We start from the raw sequence: 19,912 nt of genomic DNA on the forward strand, positions 1-19,912 counted from the left end.
CTGATGTTTTGTGTTCTGCTCTGTCTTCTGCCATTTTGCAACTGTGAATCTAGTATTTCTCTCCTTTTATTTTAATTCAAGGTGTTCCTCCCCCCACTCCCTTTTTCTTTTGAAAACTGCCTGGAGTCTTGGCAGAAATTATGAGGTTTCTTTCTGACTTTAGTGAAGAAAGCAGGTTTTCCTCTCCAGTTAACACATCTTGTCAGCTCTTTTGGGTTTTGTTTTTGTTGGGGTTTTTTTTTTTTTTTTGTGCTGATGCCGTTCTTCTCCTAGCTAGATGATATTTTTCACATAATGTTTTCTGAGTATTTTGAAAAACTTAATATTGTTTCAGGATTATCAATTTTTATTATCAAATATTAGTAATTCTGGGTCCATATCAATTATATGTCTGTGATCTTGGAGTAAGTTGTTTAACCTTTATTTTCTCAAAGATTTAGATAAATAATCTATGTTTCATTCAAAACCTAAGATTCCATGATTATCCATAGGAGGTACTTAATAATTGTTAGTTTAATAATTATTATAGTGATTATAACTCATGTGTAAATAGCTCTTTAAAGTTTACAAAATTCTTTTCCCATAACTTCACTATGATGTAGGTAGTATGATTTTTTATTTTTCTTCATTAAGTATGCGTGCCTATAGAAGGTAAACAGTATTACTTAAGAGGAGAGCAACTCTAAAGACTTTTTCAAGGACTTTTTTTTTTTTACTATTAATAATAATCTGTATTTGTCTTAGAATAAAAATTCTTGACCTTTTTTTGTGTCGTGGGCCTTTGGCAGTTTGATGTAGCCTATGGATTTTTTTTTAGCAGAGTATTATTTTTAAATGCATAAAATAAAACACAGATTACAAAAAAAAACAATTATGTTGAAATAGTTATAATGTTTTTTATGTTCATAGATACCATTCTAAGAACTTTAGGTTGATAATACTACTATAATAAATTAATAGGATAAAAAACTCTGTTGTCTAAAGTGATCATTTGGAATTCCTATTTTAAAAACTAAATCCTTTCATATTTTACCAGTGTCTTCATTCAAAAAGGATAAAGAAAAATTTAATCTTTTTTTTCAAGTTTCCCTGAGAAAGCCAGAAAATTTTTTGCTTTGAGCATTTTATTTTCCCTGATTCTCTGGTATCAATGTTTAAGTTCACTACTGCTCTCTCACTTTAGGTATGTAACCATTTAACTTCCTTGAGTTTTTGCTTTAAGTTTTGGTCTACCTCTCTCTGCCTTATTAAAAGGTACCACTTTGTTCTTTATAAATAGGTTCCCTTTGGTTTTCACAACTGCCAGCGTTTTCTAATTATGAGACCCATTCGGCTAGCCAGAAATGTATTTTTTTCCTGTCATACTCTTAGATCTCCACCACAAAAAGGTCCAAAAAGTTGTGGAAGATACATGCTCAGACATTTTGCTTAATTTATTATTCACTGCTATCTGTTTGCCAAATATGCACTGAATAGAATGCTATAATTTATCAATAATGAGAGAAATATTAATTTTTTGACAAAATGACAAAATGCAGCTAGAGCTGGTTTCTAATATGGAGCTGTTAGGGGTGGTACTGAAGATTGCCTTTAGATTTGGTGCAAGGACTAAAAATATTCCCAATTTGCCTTTTCTTTCATTAACTACCACTATTCCAAACAAACAAAAAAAATGAAGAACTTTGTTTTACCTTTTTTGTACTGATTTCCTTTTTCTTCTGACTCCTCTGTCTCCCAACAGAATAAGTTTGATACTGGTGCAATTTTTCAGGCTAATTGGTTCTTATTTGATGATCATAAGATCACCAAAGTTGAAATTGTAAGAGCAAAGCATTTAGAGCTAGAAATTAAAAGTTCAGGCCCCTAGTTTTTAGATGAAGAAATTGAGTATCCCAGATAACTGTGTTTCCTGCCTTTGGCACACAGCATAGTAGCCAAAAATTCAAGCTCAGCACCAGCATCATCTGATTTCAAATCGAATGTTGTATTGCACTATACTTCCCTCCCACTTGCCCAGTTGTTTCAAAAGGAATTTCCCTTATTGCTTGCATCTTATGTTTTTATGCTTAGTCTGTATCTTCTATGAGGAAACCTCCACCCACCCCCACCCCCCCCAGCCAAAAAAAAAAAAAGAATTATCCAAAAGTGTTATATAATGAGAATTTAAATCATCTGGTCCATCACCCTGATTTTGCAGATTAGGAAACTGAGGCCAGAGAAATTTAGTGATTTGCTCCAAGTCACTGAGGTTTAAGGGCTCTGCATCCAATGTGTTTTGCTTTTGTGGGAAGGGAAGGTGTTGCTGAAATGGCTATGGTAAAACTATGGTAATTCTTACAGAATTTTAAGAGTTAATCTATCCCCGCATCAAGAGTGAAGTATATTCTCTTAGTATTCATTTTTGTTATCACTCAAAACAGATGTCAAGTGACAGCATGTTGTACCAAATGGCAATTTATCATGTAAATCGCTCACTTTTTGAAGAGGATACATAATTTCTTACAGTAGACTGAATAAATATTATTTTGGAATTATTCATTATGATTCTAATACTCTAGAATAATTTTGTTATTAGGATTTTGGATACAGTGGGGCTGAAATATTGATTTGAAGTCTGATGGAAATGTTTATATTGGTTTTGACTTGTACATGTATAATTAAAGCTCACTAAATTCTACAAATTTTGATTTGTGATAAATCAGGCATAGTTGGGCTAACATTTATATTTGCAGTCTGTGAAGAAATAGTTTCCTTAACAAAATAATTGTGCAAATAAGATTATCTGGGGTATATTTGTAATACTTGATGTAGGAGACCAATTTTTAAGTACTTCAAGCATTTTAGAAACCTCTGTTTATATACTTTAAAAAAAAACAGTTTGGCCTTTCTAATTGACTTTAAACCAAATGAGTCAGTTCTCTCATTAGAATAGTAATCTGGTAGTGGCATTACTCTGAAATAATTAAATTTGTTTTTAAAAAATATTTTCTATGTATCTTAAGGAGTAGAAGAGGAGGTCTTGGGAATTGCTATGGAAGTGGCATGGTTAAGAAAAGTCAGTATAGTTTAGATCTACTTGAAAACCACTTAGCAATGTCATAAGGGTACCATAGCTCATAACTCATATAAGCGTTAATGTCTAAATGTTTTCCAGTTTTCCAATTTTGTTTTTATTGTGAATTGAGAGGAGAAATTATCTTAACTAAATACTGAATATGTTGGACTTCTTGGGTGTCTTCATAAATCATGGTTTCAGTCCCATGATATGAATTCCATTGAAGGTGAAGTATGATTCACTATGTTGGAGCATATAGCAAATTTAGTATCTTAGTCATTTTCCCTAAAAGTTTAAGAAGTGTTTGATTAGTTACATGTTTGATTTTTAAGTTTATATTTTTATACACACATACATACATACATACATACATACATACATACATACACACACTACGGGAGACCTATGGCATGCATAAGTAAGGCATAATTTCTTATTTTTGATGTGTACATAAGAAGTATGATGATATTAAAATCAGGGAAATGTGTGATTAGAAAAGAAGATAAGCCAAATAATTATTTAGCCAAACTGAGAGGTAACATAGCTTGAATGATTCAGTGGTATACAGGAAATGTTAAAAGACTTAAAATACCTGTTGAACTGGCCATCGTGATGTAGTAGAGTACTGGATTTGTAGTTAAGAAAGAACTAGGTCCATCTCTCATTTCTAGAACTTACTAGCTTTGTGATCATAGACATGATAGTTCACCTCTCTAAGCCTCAATTTCCTCATCTGTAAAATAAAAACAATACTACCTATAGGACCATTATAGAAGTCAAATTAGACAATCATTAGATCATAGATTATGAAAGGGATCTTAGCTGGTTTTTCAGCCAACCCTGAGGAAACGAGGAAATTAATGAGTTAGCTGAGCTCCAAAAAGCATTGTGTGCATGGAGAAACCCTGTGAAAATTCTTAATTAAGAAATGCAATGTCTTGTTCAATGAATAGCAAGGATGCCAGTGTCACTGGATTAAGGTGACCTGAGCCAGGTCACAGGTGATAAGGCTGTGGAAAGTTCCTGAAGACTCTGGAGATTCCAGTAGAGTTGTTTGTTATAAATGAATGACTTGACCTCCTAAAGAAAAAGCTTGCCCAGCAATGACCTGGGTCTGATTTTGGAAGACCTGCTTGGTGGGTGATTACGTCCCCAGAAGCTGTTGCTGGAAATGGAACCCACAGACACTTTGGTAGTAGTCATGTTTTGCTGTTAAGTGAACTTCTGGACCTAATTACTGCCACGTTGCTTGTTCTTTCTTCTTATGATAATATAAACCTTATTGGAGGCTCCTAAGTAGTCTTGTCAGACAGTAGGCAAGAGCATAGAATCCCTTGTGACCTGGCTTAGGGGAAGGGGACATTATGCCACCAAATCCATTTATAGAAGGAGGATAGATACTCCACGGTGGGAGAAAAAATGAGAATTCTTTGGCTTTCTCTATATCTCTTTTCATTTCCAACCCAAATGTTTCTGGCATCAAGAGATGATTTAATTATTAAAGATGGATGTTTTAGCCCTTAGGCATTTTCATTCATTTAAATGTTTTTTATGTTGGGATGTTTCGGGAATTTTGACTTTTATTTGTTTATTTTAAAGGAGGGTGCATCAGCTCGTAAGACTCAAACTCCAGCTGCACAGCCAGTACCAAGACCAGGTAAAATTATTTTAAAACTGTGCCATATTTTAAAACTAATATAGCAGTGAGTGACTTGAAAAAGTTAAAAATTAAATTGTGTGCTAATATACTTGAAATTTGTTCTTAAGGTCACATAAGTATACATGGAGATATCTTAGAATTGTATCCTATCCTTATGTGTTTTCATAGAAGCAATAGCACCTTTAAAAAAAAAAACATGCATTTTAGAGTATTTATATTCTTGTATTGCTATATAAATCTCCCAAGCAAACAGTTGCTTTTTAAATTTCATTTAAATTTTTTTAAAGGTAATTTATTTTCTTCATTTAATGCTTTAGTTAATGTTATCTCACAGGTTAAACATAATTTTAAGCTTTCTTGATTTGATCCTTTAAAAAAAAAGTGTTGCAGAGTGATGTGTGAACACATTTAAATAAGTTGTATAACATGGCCAAAAGGTTTGTGAAGTGACATTTTTTAGAAAATTGACCAGTCATAAATTTTTTTAGAAAATAATTCATTTTTGAGGACAAAAAAAATTATTTAGGCAGAAAATTTTCTTATGTAGCTTTAAGTTCTATTTTCATAGTGATAAATACTTTTAAAATCATGTTTTTATTTAAAAAAATCCCACTAGGATTGAAAAACTCTAATATATGATTTTGTCTCCTACTTTAAGTAACTACCTCTAGATCATGCAGAAGATCATTGTTTCTGAGTATTTAGCAAGGGTAACCCTTTGATGTTCTACTCTTATAAAAATACATTTTATCCCACTGGTGCCTGACAGATATTGAATATTTAAAATGTATTTAGCCAGCAATACTATGTTGAAATTCCACTGCAATTTTGTATAATTTTTAATGTAGGAATGTTATGCTTCCTATTCTATTCATCTCATCAGGGTTTTTGAGAACAGGAATACACTTGACGCAAAAATATGAAATTCATATTTAAACTTTTGTAAATGTGCCTATGCTACTAGGTTTATGGTATGTAACAGTTACTATGAGACTGAGCATCATGAAAAGATGATATTGGATTGAATTTAGAGTCAATTATTCCTTTTAATAAGGTTTAGTAAATATTAAAAATTTTTTTTTTAGCATTTGTACAAAATACTTGAATTTCAGGCTAATATAGTTCAGGACCTCTTTGAGAAAATTTTAAAATTGCTAGTCCAATAAATCCAAATATCTTTCTGGCTCTAATCTATCAAAAGTGCACTCTTATTAAAAGGGCATCAAAAATTCTATTTATTTCTTTATTTGTGGGTTTTTTTATTTTTTTTAATTTGTTTAATATATTTAGTTTTCAGCATTGATTTTCACAAAAGTTTGAATTACAAATTTTCTCCCCATTTCTACCCTCCCCCTACTCCAAGATGGCGTATATTCTGGTTGCCCTGTTCCCCAGTCAGCCCTCCCATCTGTCACCCCGCTCCCCTCCCATCCCCCTTTCCCTTCTTCTCTTGTAGGGCAAGATAAATTTCTATGCCCCATCGCCTGTGTATCTTATTTCCTAGTTGCATGCAAAAACTTTTTTTTGTTTTTGTTGTTGTTTTTGAGCGTCTGTTTCTAAAACTTTGAGTTCCAAATTCTCTCCCCTCTTCGCTCCTCACCCACGCTCCCTAAGAAGGCAAGCAATTCAACATAGGCCACGTGCATATCATTATGTAAAACCTTTCCACAATACTCATGTTGTGAAAGGTTAACTATGTTTTGCTCCTTCCTAACCTATCCCCCTTTATTGAATTTTCTCCCTTGACCCTGTCCCCTTTCGAAAGTGTTTGTTTTTGATTACCTCCTCCCCCCGTCTGCCCTCCCTTCTATCATCCCCCCTTTTTTATCTTCTTCCTCCTAATTTCCTGCGGGGTAAGATACCCAATTGAGTGTGTATGGTATTCCCTCCTCAGGTCAAATCCAGTGAGAGCAAGATTTACTCATTCCCCCTCACCTGCCTCCTCTTCCCTTCCTACAGAACCACTTTTTCTTGCCACTTTTATGTGAGATAATTTACCCCATTCTATCTCTCTCTTTCTCCCTCTCTCAATATATTCCTCTCTTATCCCTTAAATTGATTTTATTTTTTTTAGATATCATCCCTTCCTATTCAACTCACCCTGTGCACTTTGTGTGTGTGTGTGTGTGTGTGTGTACATATATATACATATATATACACCAACACATATACATACATAGACACACACGTATATATATATGTATACACACACACACACATATATATATGCATATTCCTTTCAGCTACTATGATATTGAGGTCTCATGAATCATACACACCATCTTTCTATGTAGGAATGTAAACAAAACAGTTCAACTTTAGTAAGTCCCTTATGATTTCTCTTTCTTGTTTACCTTTTCATGCTTCTCTTGATTCTTGTGTTTGAAAGTAATTTTCTATTCAGCTCTGGTCTTTTCACTGAGAAAGCTTGAAAGTCCTCTATTTTATTGAAAGTCTATATTTTGCCTTGGAGCATGATACTCAGTTTTGCTGGGTAGGTGATTCTTGGTTTTAATCCTACCTCCGTTGACCTCCGGAATATCGTATTCCAAGCCCTTCGGTCCCTTAATGTAGAAGCTGCCAGATCCTGTGTTATCCTGATTGTTTTTCCACAATATTCAAATTGTTTCTTTCTGGCTGCTTGCAGTATTTTCTCCTTGATCTGCGAGCTCTGGAATTTGGCGACAATGTTCCTAGGAGTTTTCTTTTTGGGATCTATTTGAGGAGGCAATCTGTGGATTCTTTCAATTTCTATTTTCCTCTCTGGCTCTAGAATATCAGGGCAATTCTCCTTGATAATTTCTTGAAAGATGATATCTAGGCTCTTTTTTCGATCATGGCTTTCAAATAGTGCAATGATTTTTAAATTATCTCTCCTGGATCTATTTTCCAGGTCAGTGGTTTTTCCAGTGAGATAATTCACATTGTCTTCCACCTTTTCATTCCTTTGGTTCTTTTTTATAATATCTTGATTTCTCATAAAGTCACTAGCTTCCACTTGCTCCAGTCTCATTTTTAAGGTAGTATTTTCTTCAGTGGTCTTTTGGACCTCCTTTTCCATTTGGCTAATTCTGCCTTTCAAGGCATTCTTCTCCTCATTGGCTTTTTGGAGCTCTTTTGCCATTTGAGTTAGTCTATCTTTTAAAGTGTTGTTTTCTTCAATATTTTTTTCTGTATTTTTTTGGGTCTCCTTTAGCAAGTCATTGACTTGTTTTTCATGGTTTTCTTGCATCATTCTCATTTCTTTTCCCAGTTTTTCCTCTACTTCTCTAACTTGCCTTTCCAACTCCTTTTTGAGCTCTTCCATGGCCTGAGACCAGTTCATGTTTTTCTTGGAGGCTTTTGTTGTAGGCTCTATGACTTTGTTGTCTTCTTTAGGCTGTATGTTTTGGTCTTCTTTGTCACCAAAGAAAGATTCCAAAGTCTGAGCCTGAATCTGGGTGCGTTTTCGCTGCCTGGCCATGTTCCCAGCCAAGTTACTTGACCCTTGAGTTTTTTGTCGGGGTATGGCTGCTTGTAGAGCAAAGAGTACTTTGTTCCAAGGTTGAGGTGATGCGCCGTTGATTTCAGAGCTATTTCTATATAGCCAGCTCTGCCACCCCAGCACTCCTCCTTCCTCAAGAACCACCAACCCGGACCTGACCCAAATCTTCAGCAGGCTCTTCACTCCTGCTCTGATCCGCCACTTAATTCCTCCCACCACATGGGCCTGGGGCTGGAAGTAACTGCAGCTGTAGTTCTGTAGCTTCACCTATCCCGCTGCCCCTGGGGTGGTGGCCAAGCCACGAACTCTGTCCCCTGCAGCTTTTTCCACTAACCTTCTCTGTTGTCTTTGGTGTTTGTGGGTTGAGGATTCTGGTAACTGCCACAGCCCACTGATTCAGGGTGCTAGGGCCTGTTCTGCCCGGCTCCTGGTCTGGCTGGTCCTGCTGCCTCCCACAGTAAGCTCTGCTCCCCTCCACTCCATGCAGGATAGACCTCATCCAGTGACCATCCAGGCTGTCCTGGGCTGAATCTCTGCTTCCCTCTGCTATTTTGTGGGTTCTGCAGTTCTAGAATTTGTTCAGAGCCATTTTTTATAGGTTTTTGGAGGAACGTGGTGGGGAGCTCATGCAAGTCCCTGCTTTCCAGCTGCCATCTTCGGGCATTAAAATTTTGCAAAATTATTTGTATTTATGTTTTGAATGCTTTTACCAGCTACCTACTTTCCTATAAATTGTCTTCTCTATCCCCACTCTCTTAGCATTCATTTTCTCTGGTTTCTTTTTTTCTTCTCATATATTTGTTTTTTTATCCTTTTCAGTCTCTTATGTTCAATTTTTCTTCCACCCTACAATTCTTAAATATTACTCTTTGTGTTGTTTTCATTTTGCCTTATCCTTTATTTCCTTTACTTTCTCTATTCTCATTCTTACCTTTCTTTTTCAGCTTCTTTCCTTTCTGTTAGTGCTGTTTTACTCTACTTTGTCTTTAGTTTCTACAGTCGTATCCCCCTGCTCCACACTTGTGCCTAGGGCTGTCTAGCCTGGTTTGTCACATATGATTTAATAACCTCAGGTCCTAAGTATTAACAACATTGTTCTGGTTAGTGGACTTGCTTCATTGACGATCCATTGAAATTTCCCTTTTCCCTTACATCCCTGCAATGTTGATGTTAGTTGCACATGCTTAATCACTTTCTACCTCTTCTAGACTCCTGCCTTCTTCCTTATTCTTTAGCCCTTCTGCTACTAGTGTCTTGGTAATTTTCTTTTAACAATAACTCAGTTTAAACTTTCTCTGGTAAGAAGACAGAAGGATTCCAGGAGTTCTGAATTCAGAATGAGTTTACTATAGAAATAGTTACAAATGGTACCTAGAGTAAGGCATTATTTAGGGTGATGTTATGAATTAAATAGATTTTTGTGTACTCTCCTGAGAATTCAGTTACCATTTGTAAAACTATGTCTTATAGGAAAGTATATGAAGAGTTCTGTCAGCTATCTAAAAACAAATGTTTTTGAAATATCGAACACATAAATTGGGGCTCACTTATATTGGTAATGCATCTAGTCCTACTGACTTTGTATGAAGTACATAAATATATATGTGGCCGCCAGTTATGTATTATCTTGGGGCACCATTAAACCCCTGAGATCTCAGTGTTGAATAGCCTTTTTTTACAGTATTTTGTCCCTTAAGTATGTGTTCATGGGCTTCACTTTGTGTAAATGTGATCTACTGATTGTGAGGACTAGGATTATTGAGATGAGATGATTAGTATCTGAGGTTGAACTTCTTCCATTTTCTTATTCTTTTCACATTAATTCATTACTTTTATAGTATTTCTGTACTGGAAAAGCTTGTAGTTGAATGTTTTTCCTATACAAAATAATAGGCTAGAGGTAGGGGATAAGGATTTGACTTACGATTTAATTGGTATAGGGAGCTCCTACCAGTTCAGGTCAAAACCTTCTTTGCAATGTAAAGTTAGTCTTAGAGAGTTGTCAGGAGCACTGAGAGGTTAAATAATTTGCCCAGGGTCACATACCACTTTTGTCAGATCCTAGAGTTGAAGCTCCAAGTCTTGAACAGCAAAACCAATGGACACCAAATATTGTGTCTGTCAGTAGATACAAAATTCCCCACCCATAGAAAGGGGAAGTAGGTGAATCTTTTTCACTTTTCCCCAGGTCCAGACTTGGTCACTACAATTACAGTAGTGTCCAGTTTCGTATTCTTTGAAAAGCCACCTAGCTTTATAGTGTGTGAGGGTAAAGTGGTGGAAATTCCTTAGAAATCCTATGTTTGCCATCCATCAAGGACATTTTAAAGTTTTATCAACTGATTGTGAGGCTCGTGTTGATATGTGTCCCATCAATCTAGCCTTTTTGATAGAGCTTTGAATCCAGTTCTGTCATGTAATATATTAGCAGTCCATGCCACCTTCATCTCCAAAACTTGATAAGCATATGTCATCTTTGTATTTTCAATTCATTGAAAACCTTGTGGAGAAAAAGAAAGGCTAAAAATTGAGTTGTAAGGCACTAAACTGTAGAGATCTTCCTCCAGATTGATGCAAGTTGGCCTCAACCCATTAATTACTACCCTATTTGGGTCCAGTTATTCAACTAGTTGAAAATCCATCTTACTGAACTGTTGCATTGAAGTACTTACTATCTTACTGAGGCTATTTTCCTCCTTAAGTAGAAGCTAAATTTGCCTTTCTTAAGTTCTGTTCTCTAGAACTAAGCAGAGCAAATCTAATCTCTCTTTACTGTGGTTTTATACAAGAAGAGAATAATATCTCCCTTTCATATACTCCTTTCTTCATCTAATAAAAATACTTATTGAGTAGATAGAGCTTGCCTCAGAGCCTGGAAAACATAGGTTCAATTCTTATCTCTGATGAAATCTGTGTTTGTGACCCTGAGCAGGACCCTTAACCTCTCTTTACCCTTGGTAACTCTCTAATATAAATTGCAGAGAAGGTGCCATTATGCACCAGTACAGGGTTGCATATACCAATGAAATTATAGGTTCAGCCCCCATTGCAGATCCTCTTCCTTTCTGAATCCATGCCATATGACAAATACTTTCCTAGTCACTGTGGAAGGAATTGAAGACCCTCTCTTCTTACAAGGCCCTATGCATGCATTTACCATCTCTTCTATAAAACCTTTTGCATCCCTTACCTCTTGTAAAGGGGCCTGGCCTTAGTCTAATTTCTCAGCACTTTACTCTGTCACTTTCTACTTTATATTATACTGTGTGTATGTCATTCTTTCTCCACAGTCCTCTCATCTTCCCCACCTACCCTGAAGCAGCAAGAACTATTGATTTCTTATTTGAATCTCTAGCATCTAGTATGTTAATGTACACAATAAATGCTTAATAAATAGTTGTGGAATACAGAGAGGTTTAAAATGTGAATTTATAATATAGTTGAGTGAGTTATACATGTACACAAATTATACATCTATGTATACACAGCTACAGTGAATGAATGAAAACACATTTAATGAGTGCTTACTGTGTGCAAAGCTCTGTGCTATGTTCTGGGATACACAAAGAAAAGTAGAGGCAGTCCTTGCTCTTAAAGAGTTCATATTCTGATCAGGTGAACACAATATATATAGGTTTGAACTGTAAGTCAGATGGTAAGGCCTTGTGGTCTTTATGGAGGTATTAACGAAGGAGGTGATAATATATCTTCTTTAAGGTAATTTCCACTGATAAAACTATTATATCCATGCTGTTGAACTATTTCACAGTTCCTATGACTGCAGAAAGCTTTCTTTTCTGGACATTCAGTAATTGTAGTTACAGTGAGGTAAATAATAAACCCTATACAAGTTTAGAAGATAGAGTGATCATTTACTATCAGGTGGTATCATTTGAGCTGGCCCTTGAAAAATACGTCCAGTAGGTATAATGGGATGGGATGAAATTGAGAGGCAATCATTTAACAAGCATTTATTCAGCACTTTAACATACATCCACTGCATCTCCAGTCTTGACTTTCGTTTTGCCACTGGACTTTGAGGGCTCAGGAAGGCAGTGAAGCTGACAACTTTGTACAACTCTGCCTCACTTAAATCCGGTTCCCTTGAAAGTCAAGACAGGTGATGTCATTAGTTCTCTTTGAAAATGAAGAATGAACAAAACTAAGCCATATGCCAGACACTGTGCTAACCTCTGAGGATGCAGGGAAAGGCCATATACCAGGTTTGCCCTTACAGCACTTAACTCTAACGGAGGACAGACAACATGCAAAAAAAAAAAAACCCCTGTATCTAAGATATACAGGTTGAATGGAAGGTAATTTCAGAGGAAAGGCACTAGAAGCATGTGGGCAAGGAGGGAGCGACAAGAAAGACCACTGACTTTTGATTCAGAGGACTTGAATTCAGTAACAGCTTCTGTCACTGTGTGTGGATTTCCTCATCAGTAAAATGAGCAGATTGGACTAGACAGTATCTAGGATCCCTTAGGATCCCTTTCAATTTTGAATCTATGATACTATGAATATAATTTTGAAGGGTAACATTCTAGGAGTTAGGTGGTGTTACATGAATAGAATAGTTGGAGTAAAGCACAGGAAGTAATTAGATTAATTAGCAAGTTAGATTTATATGACATTATATAATACACATTTATTTATGTTTTCTCATTTGATCATTATGGAAAGCCCTTTGAAGTAGTACAAATATTGTCATAACTTTTACAAAGGAGGAAACAGAATTACAAAATTGTTAAGTGATGATCCATGTTCACTCTGTGGTAGAGTTAGGATTCAGACATGTGTTTTCTGCCTCCCAGTCTAATCCACTTTTTCTGTAGTTTGGAACCAGGTTACAGAATCATGCCAGAAAGTATGAACTTTATTCAGGAGGCATTAACTGGTGAACTAGTGATGGATTCTGAGTAGGGAAACAATAAGGTCAGAGAGTGTGTTCTTGAATAAAATTAATCTCATGGGAGAAAGCCAAATGGATTAGAGAGGGAAAAGAAACTGGAAGCTGTTGATATAATCAGGGCACGAGGTAATGAAGGCCTGAACTAAGAAGGGATGACTTCAATTTTCCATTAATAGTGGATAGCTGGTATGGGTAAAGGAAGCTTACAGGTAATGTATAATTTTTCCCTTCACCAGTAATTTAAAACTGCTTGAAACTAAATCTTTTGCCTTGATTATTAACAAATAACAAAACTGCCTAATCAGTTGTTCTTAAGAGTTTGATCACCTAGCTACTGATTTAAGCATGCGTTTCTTTTCTCCCTTCCATGTATTCTGTCTTGAGGGCTATTTCCCATGGAGTTTAGGACACCACACATCTTTTATCTGTATTTATTTTTTAAAATTGCCCATTTTATTTTGATGGGCTGAATGAAGTACATCTTATTGTATATACCATATTAAAGAAATTGGCTAAATAATAGCTTACAAACTTAATTCTTTTTCTCTTGATGGCCTTCCTACATGTGAAAGGGGCCAAAACCTAAATACCTCTATTATAAAACGAATAATGTTGGGGGGTCCGAGCCAAGATGGTGGCTGGAAAGTAGGGACTAGCGTGAGCTCCCTGCCGAGTTCCTCCAAAAACCTATAAAAAATGGCTCTGAACCAATTCTAGAACTGCAGAACCCACAAAACAACAGAGGGAAGCAGGGCTCCAGCCCAGGACAGCCTTTACGGTCTCTGGGTGAGGTCTATCCCACACAGAGCTGAGAGCTGGGAGCTGGGAGCTGGGAGTAGAGCAGAGCCCAGCGTGAGCGGATCAGACCAACCAGACCAGGAGCCAGGCGGAGCAGGCCCTAGCATCCTGAATCAGTGAGCTGCAGCAGTTACCAGACTTCTCAACCCACAAACACCAAAGACAGCAGAGAAGGTTAGTGGGAAAAGCTGTGGAAGTGGAAGGAGTTCGTGGTTCGGCCACCACCCCTGGGGCAGCAGAGGTGGGGCAGCTACAGCTGCTGTTGCTTCCGGCCCCAGGCCCACCTGGTGGGAGGAATTAAGTGGCGGATCAGAGCAGGAGTTCACAGCCTGCTGAAGATCTAAGTTCAGTCCAGGTTGGGGGCTCTTGGGGAAGGAGGAGAGCAGAGCTGGCGCATCCCTCCCAAACGTGGAACATAGAACTCTTTAGTCTGCAAGCAGTCATACCCCGCTGAAAAACTCAAGGGTCAAGTTAGTTGGTTGGGAGTATGCCCAGGCAGCGAAAACACACCCAGATTCAGTCTCAGACTTTGGATTCTTTCTTTGGTGACAAAGAAGACCAAAACATACAGCCAGAAGAAGTCAACAAAGTGCAAGAGCCTCCACCAAAAGCCTCCAAGAAAAACATGAACTGGTCCCAGGCCGTGGAAGAGCTCAAAAAGGATTTGGAAAAGCAAGTTAGAGAAATAGAGGATAAGTTGCGAAGAGAAATGAGAAGGATGCGAGAAAACCATGAAAAACAAGTCAATGACTTGCTAAAGGAGACCCAAAAAAATACTGAAAAATACACTGAAGAAAACAACACCTTAAAAAGTAGACTAACTCAAATAGCAAAAGAGCTCCAAAAAGCCAATGAGGAGAAGAATGCCTTGAAAGGCAGAATTAGCCAAATGGAAAAGGAGGTCCAAAAGACCACTGAAGAAAATACTACCTTAAAAATGAGATTGGAGCAAGTGGAAGCTAGTGACTTTATGAGAAATCAAAATATTATAAAAAAGAACCAAAGGAATGAAAAAATGAAAGACAATGTGAAATATCTCCTTGGAAAAACCACTGACCTGGAAAATAGATCCAGGAGAGATAATATAAAAATTATTGGACTACCTGAAAGCCATGATCAAAAAAAGAGCCTAGATATCATCTTTCAAGCAATTATCAAGGAGAACTGCCCTGATATTCTAAAGCCAGAGAGGAAAATAGAAATTGAAAGAATCCACAGATTGCCTCCTCAAATAGATCCCAAAAAGAAATCTCCTAGGAATATTGTCGCCAAATTCCAGAGCTCGCAGATCAAGGAGAAAATACTGCAAGCAGCCAGAAAGAAACAATTTGAGTATTATGGAAACCCAATCAGAATGACCCAAGATCTGGCAGCTTCTACATTAAGAGATTGAAGGGCTTGGAATATGATATTCCGGAGGTCAATGGAGCTAGGATTAAAACCTAGAATCACCTACCCAGCAAAACTGAGTATCATGTTCCAAGGCAAAATATGGCTTTTCAATAAAATAGAGGACTTTCAAGCTTTCTTGGTGAAAAGACCAGAACTGAATAGAAAATTTGACTTTCAAACACAAGAATCAAGAGAAGCATGAAAAGTTAAACAAGAAAGAGAAATCATAAGGGACTTACTAAAGTTTTGTTTACATTCCTACATAGAAAGATGATGGGTATGATTCATAAGACCTCAATATCATAGTAGCTGAAAGGAATATGCATATACATATGTTTATGTATATATATATAAGTGAATGTGCATGTATGTATATATGTATGTATATATATATGTAGAGAGAGAGAGAGAGAGAGAGGACACAGGATGAGTTGAAGATGAAGGGAAGATATCTAAAAGAAATAAAATAAAATTAAGGGATGAGAGAGGAATATATTGAGAGAGGGAGATAGGGAGAGATAGAATGGGGTAGATTATCTCGCATAAAGGTGGCAAGAGGAAGCAGTTCTGTGGGAGGAGGGGAGAGGGCAGGTGAGGGGGGAATGAGTGAATCTTGCTCTCATCAAATTTGGTCTGAGGAGGGAATACCATACATACTCAGTTGGGTATCTTACCCCACAGGAAAGAAGAGGGAAGAAGATTAAAAAGGGGGGGGGGATGATGGAGGGGAGGGCAGATGGGGGTAGAGGTAATCAAAAACAAACACTTTCAAAAGAGGACAGGGTCAAAGGAGAAAATTCAATAAAGGGGGATCGGTTGGGAAGGAGCAAAATACAGTTAGTCTTTCACAACATGAGTATTGTGGAAGGGTTATACATAATGATACACATGTGGCCTATGTTGAACTGCTTGACTTCTTAGGGAGGGTGGGAGGGAAGGGAAGAGGGGAGAGAATTTGGAACTCAAAGTTTTAAAAACAGATGTTCAGAAACAAAAAAAAAAAAGGTTTTGCATGCACCTAGAAAATAAGATACACTAGCAATGGGGTGTAGAAATTTATCTTGCCCTACAAGAAAGGAAGGGAAAAGGGGATGGGAGGGGCGTGGGGTGACAGAAGGGAGGGCTGACTGGGGAACAGGGCAACCAGAATATACGTCATCTTGGAGTGGGGGAGTGTAGAAATGGGGAGAAAATTCGTAATTCAAACTCATGTGAAAATCAATGCTGAAAAGTAAATATGTTAAATAAATTTTTTAAAAAAAAACTAATAATGTTGCGAAGCTTTTCATTATGGATGAACTTTCAACAGAAAATCACATAGAATCATCTGTTAGGTTTTAATAACTTTTGACCAGAGGCTATACCTGGTACTTTGAGATTCTGATGTGTTTTTAGAGAAGAGAAATAAATGATAATTTGTTAAGCCTTGAAGTGGGGCTTATGTTCTTTCCACTACATCATTATTGTACTAGTCTCATTTTTGTCATTTTTCAAAGTTTTAGATCATCTTAATTTTTAAAAGTAATTCAGTTTTTGCAGTATTCCAAATTCTATGATTTTTTTCGTTATAGTTTCCCAAGCAAGACCACCTCCAAACCAGAAAAAAGGTAAGTGCCTATATAGTTCTAAATTTTTTTTCACCAAATAAATGTGAACACTATAGATAAATGGGTTTTCATCCAAGGAAGAAAATTTCTTTTATTAAATGATCATCTCAATTATTTTAAACATTTTAAAATTCATTTTTAAAAGTTAGGTAAAACTGTGCAGTACAGTAAGCACAACTAATAGCATACAACATTTTCCTACTCATTTGTAGTCTACCACTTCTCTGCTAGAAATAACAAAATATATTCCAAAATCATCCTCCTGGAAGCAGTATTGACCAGTGCCATTCTTTTAATGTTGTATTCTATTACATTTTCAGTCACTCTGTATATTTATTCTATTTCCACTTTACTTTCTATCACTTCATACAAAGCCTTCTCTGAATTGATTCATTTTAGTACAGTAATTCTCTACTGCATTCATATGCCTCAGTTTGCCAGCTATTCCACGCTCATTGGGCATCTCTTTTGTTTCCAGGTGGTTTTTTGTTTTGTTTACTAAGGGAAGGATGTCTATGGATATTTTGGTATGCATGTGGCATTTTCTTCTGTCATTGACGTTATTGGGGTATATGCCCAGTAGCAGAATGGGTCAGAATATGAGCAGTTTAGTGACGTTTCTTGCATAACCACAGGTTGATTTCAAGGATGGTTGGACTAATTCTTCCTAGTCCCCTCTAAAAATGACTATTGCCTTTTTCATTTTTGGCATTTGGAATGAGGTAGCACTTTATAGCTGTTTTTAATTTTCATTTCCTTTTATTGAAAACATTTGTTACTTCTCATTTTTAGGATCTCGAACACCCATTATCATTATTCCAGCAGCTACCACCTCTTTAATAACCATGCTTAATGCAAAAGACCTTCTCCAGGACCTAAAGTAAGTGGTTGATGAACATACGTTTTCCAAAAGATTATCTGAAGATATAAAAGTCAAATTCAGAATTAGTAGTTTACTGACAGTAGTACTTATTCTTGATTGTTATGCTTCAGTCTTATCTTTATTTTTTTACTGATGCTGTGATGTACATATATTGCTTGAAATGATAGTTAATAAGTCCTTTATGACTGGAGACTTTTTAAACAATTAAATATGACTTGTCCCTCATTTAAAGTCTTCAACGTGATTGTCATAATATTCTGTATAATATCAACAACATACTTAAATCAAGAATCATAAAATTAGTTTTCTGAAATAGCATATATTGTTCATTCATTTCAGTTGTATTCGACTCTTTGTGACTCCATTTGGGGTTTTCTTGGCGAAGATACTGGAGCAGTTGGCTATTAACATCTCCAGGTCATTTTATAGCTGAGGAACTGAGGCAAACAGGGTTATATATGCCCAGGATCACACAGCTAGGAATTTTCTGATGCCAGATTTGAAATCAGGAAGATGAGTCTTCCTGACTTTAGGCCCAACACTCTATCCACTGAGCCACCTAGCTGTCCAAAATAGTATGTAGTCTTTCTTAATTTTATGAAATTTCAACATTAAGGTGTATTTTGTGTCTTTAATTGTTAGAAGGATAGGGAAACAAGTAATATAGTGAGTATGAAACAGACAAATTTAGATGTAATCAAATCTATTTCAGCCAGTTAGTGGAAGGACCAACACTAGAACTTAAATTCTCATACTAGATTACCAGGTACTCAAATTTTCTGAAGCTTTTGTGTATAAATGTTATTTTTTTTAATTTTATATATCTAGGGAAGGGTTTCTTAACCTTTTTTGTGTCGTTGACCACTTTGGCAGTGTAGGATTCCTTCTCAGAATGTTATTTTTAAATGTACAAAATAAAATACAGAGGATTTCAAAGGAAACCAGTTATATCAGATATAAATATTAAATCAGTATGAGTGCGTGTATTTTCTAAATAAACATTTGATCTTATCCACATAGCTAAGAAATGGTCTTGCCTGTTTAGAGGCAGGAAGATAGATGACACTATGAGTAGGGGAGTTGGACATTGGAATCAGGAAGACCTGGGCTCAAATCTAGTCAGGGATGCCTACTGTGTCATCCTAGGCAAGTCATTTAACCTCACTCAGCCTCAGTTTCCTTATCTATGAGATAGGGGTGATCATAGTAATACCTTTCTTATGGGGTTATGAAGATCAAAAGATACAATTTTGCTATTTGAATTCTAGCAATTGTTATTCCCTTACCTGAATTCCATTCTCATGTTACCTACTGCCTTCTGGATATCATTTAGATGTCATCATTGAGTCCTTTCTCTCATCCCCCATATCTCATCAGTTGCCGAGTTCTGCCATTTCTGCCTTCATGACATCCCACCTTCTGTAACAGGCAAACTTTCCTAGTCTTTCAGCCTAATACCTTCCCTCTGAGGTTACCACTAATTTATGTTGCATATAGTTTATTTGTACATAGTTGTTTGTATATGGTCTCCTCTAATTAGCAATGAGCTCCTTGAAAACAGGGACTGGTTTTTTTGTCCTTTGTAGCCCCAGTGCTTAGTACAGTGTCTGGGACACAGTAGGGGCTTAATAAATTTAGCTAACTGACATCTCTGCCTAAACTTCCAATAGACACGTCAAGCTCCATATCACCAAACAAAGCTCCCATTTCCTTCCCACATATCTTCTATGTACCTGCATTTTTTTAATGGCATCATTGTTGTTTTAGTCATGTCCCCAGCCTTTCAGTTTATATTAACTCTTCCCTGTCACTCAAACCCTATATCTAATCACTTGCCAAACCTTGTGGAGTCTATTTCCTCCAGCATCTTTTTCATTTGTTCCCTTTTTTCTCCTCATGTGGCCATCCTAGCTCAGGCTTCCATTTTTACCAAAGCCTCCTGATTGGTCTCCTTGGTCTAGTCTCTCCTTTCTCTAATCCAGAAGTGTCAAACTCTAGAATGCCCCTAACCAGATTAAAATGTGATTGGGAAATAACAAAATGCATGAAAATATAATTGAACAAAGAGAATGTCAATTTGTGCTTTTCTAAGTCAATATGTAACCTTTTAGGCATTCA

General features: G+C 36.5%; 1 protein-coding gene across 1 annotated transcript in view; it reads left to right on the forward strand.

The window, feature by feature from the left end:
- Positions 1 to 19,912, forward strand: part of CDC73 (cell division cycle 73) — a 177,645-nt gene that overhangs the window by 141,937 nt on the left and 15,796 nt on the right. The window contains exons 11-13 of the mRNA XM_036755342.1: positions 4,655 to 4,712; positions 16,876 to 16,911; positions 17,704 to 17,791. Coding sequence (XP_036611237.1) covers positions 4,655 to 4,712; positions 16,876 to 16,911; positions 17,704 to 17,791 — 182 coding nt within the window. The remainder of the gene's footprint in view (positions 1 to 4,654; positions 4,713 to 16,875; positions 16,912 to 17,703; positions 17,792 to 19,912) is intronic.

The sequence above is a fragment of the Trichosurus vulpecula genome, chromosome 4, assembly GCF_011100635.1.
Source record: "Trichosurus vulpecula isolate mTriVul1 chromosome 4, mTriVul1.pri, whole genome shotgun sequence".
NCBI lineage: Eukaryota > Metazoa > Chordata > Mammalia > Diprotodontia > Phalangeridae > Trichosurus > Trichosurus vulpecula.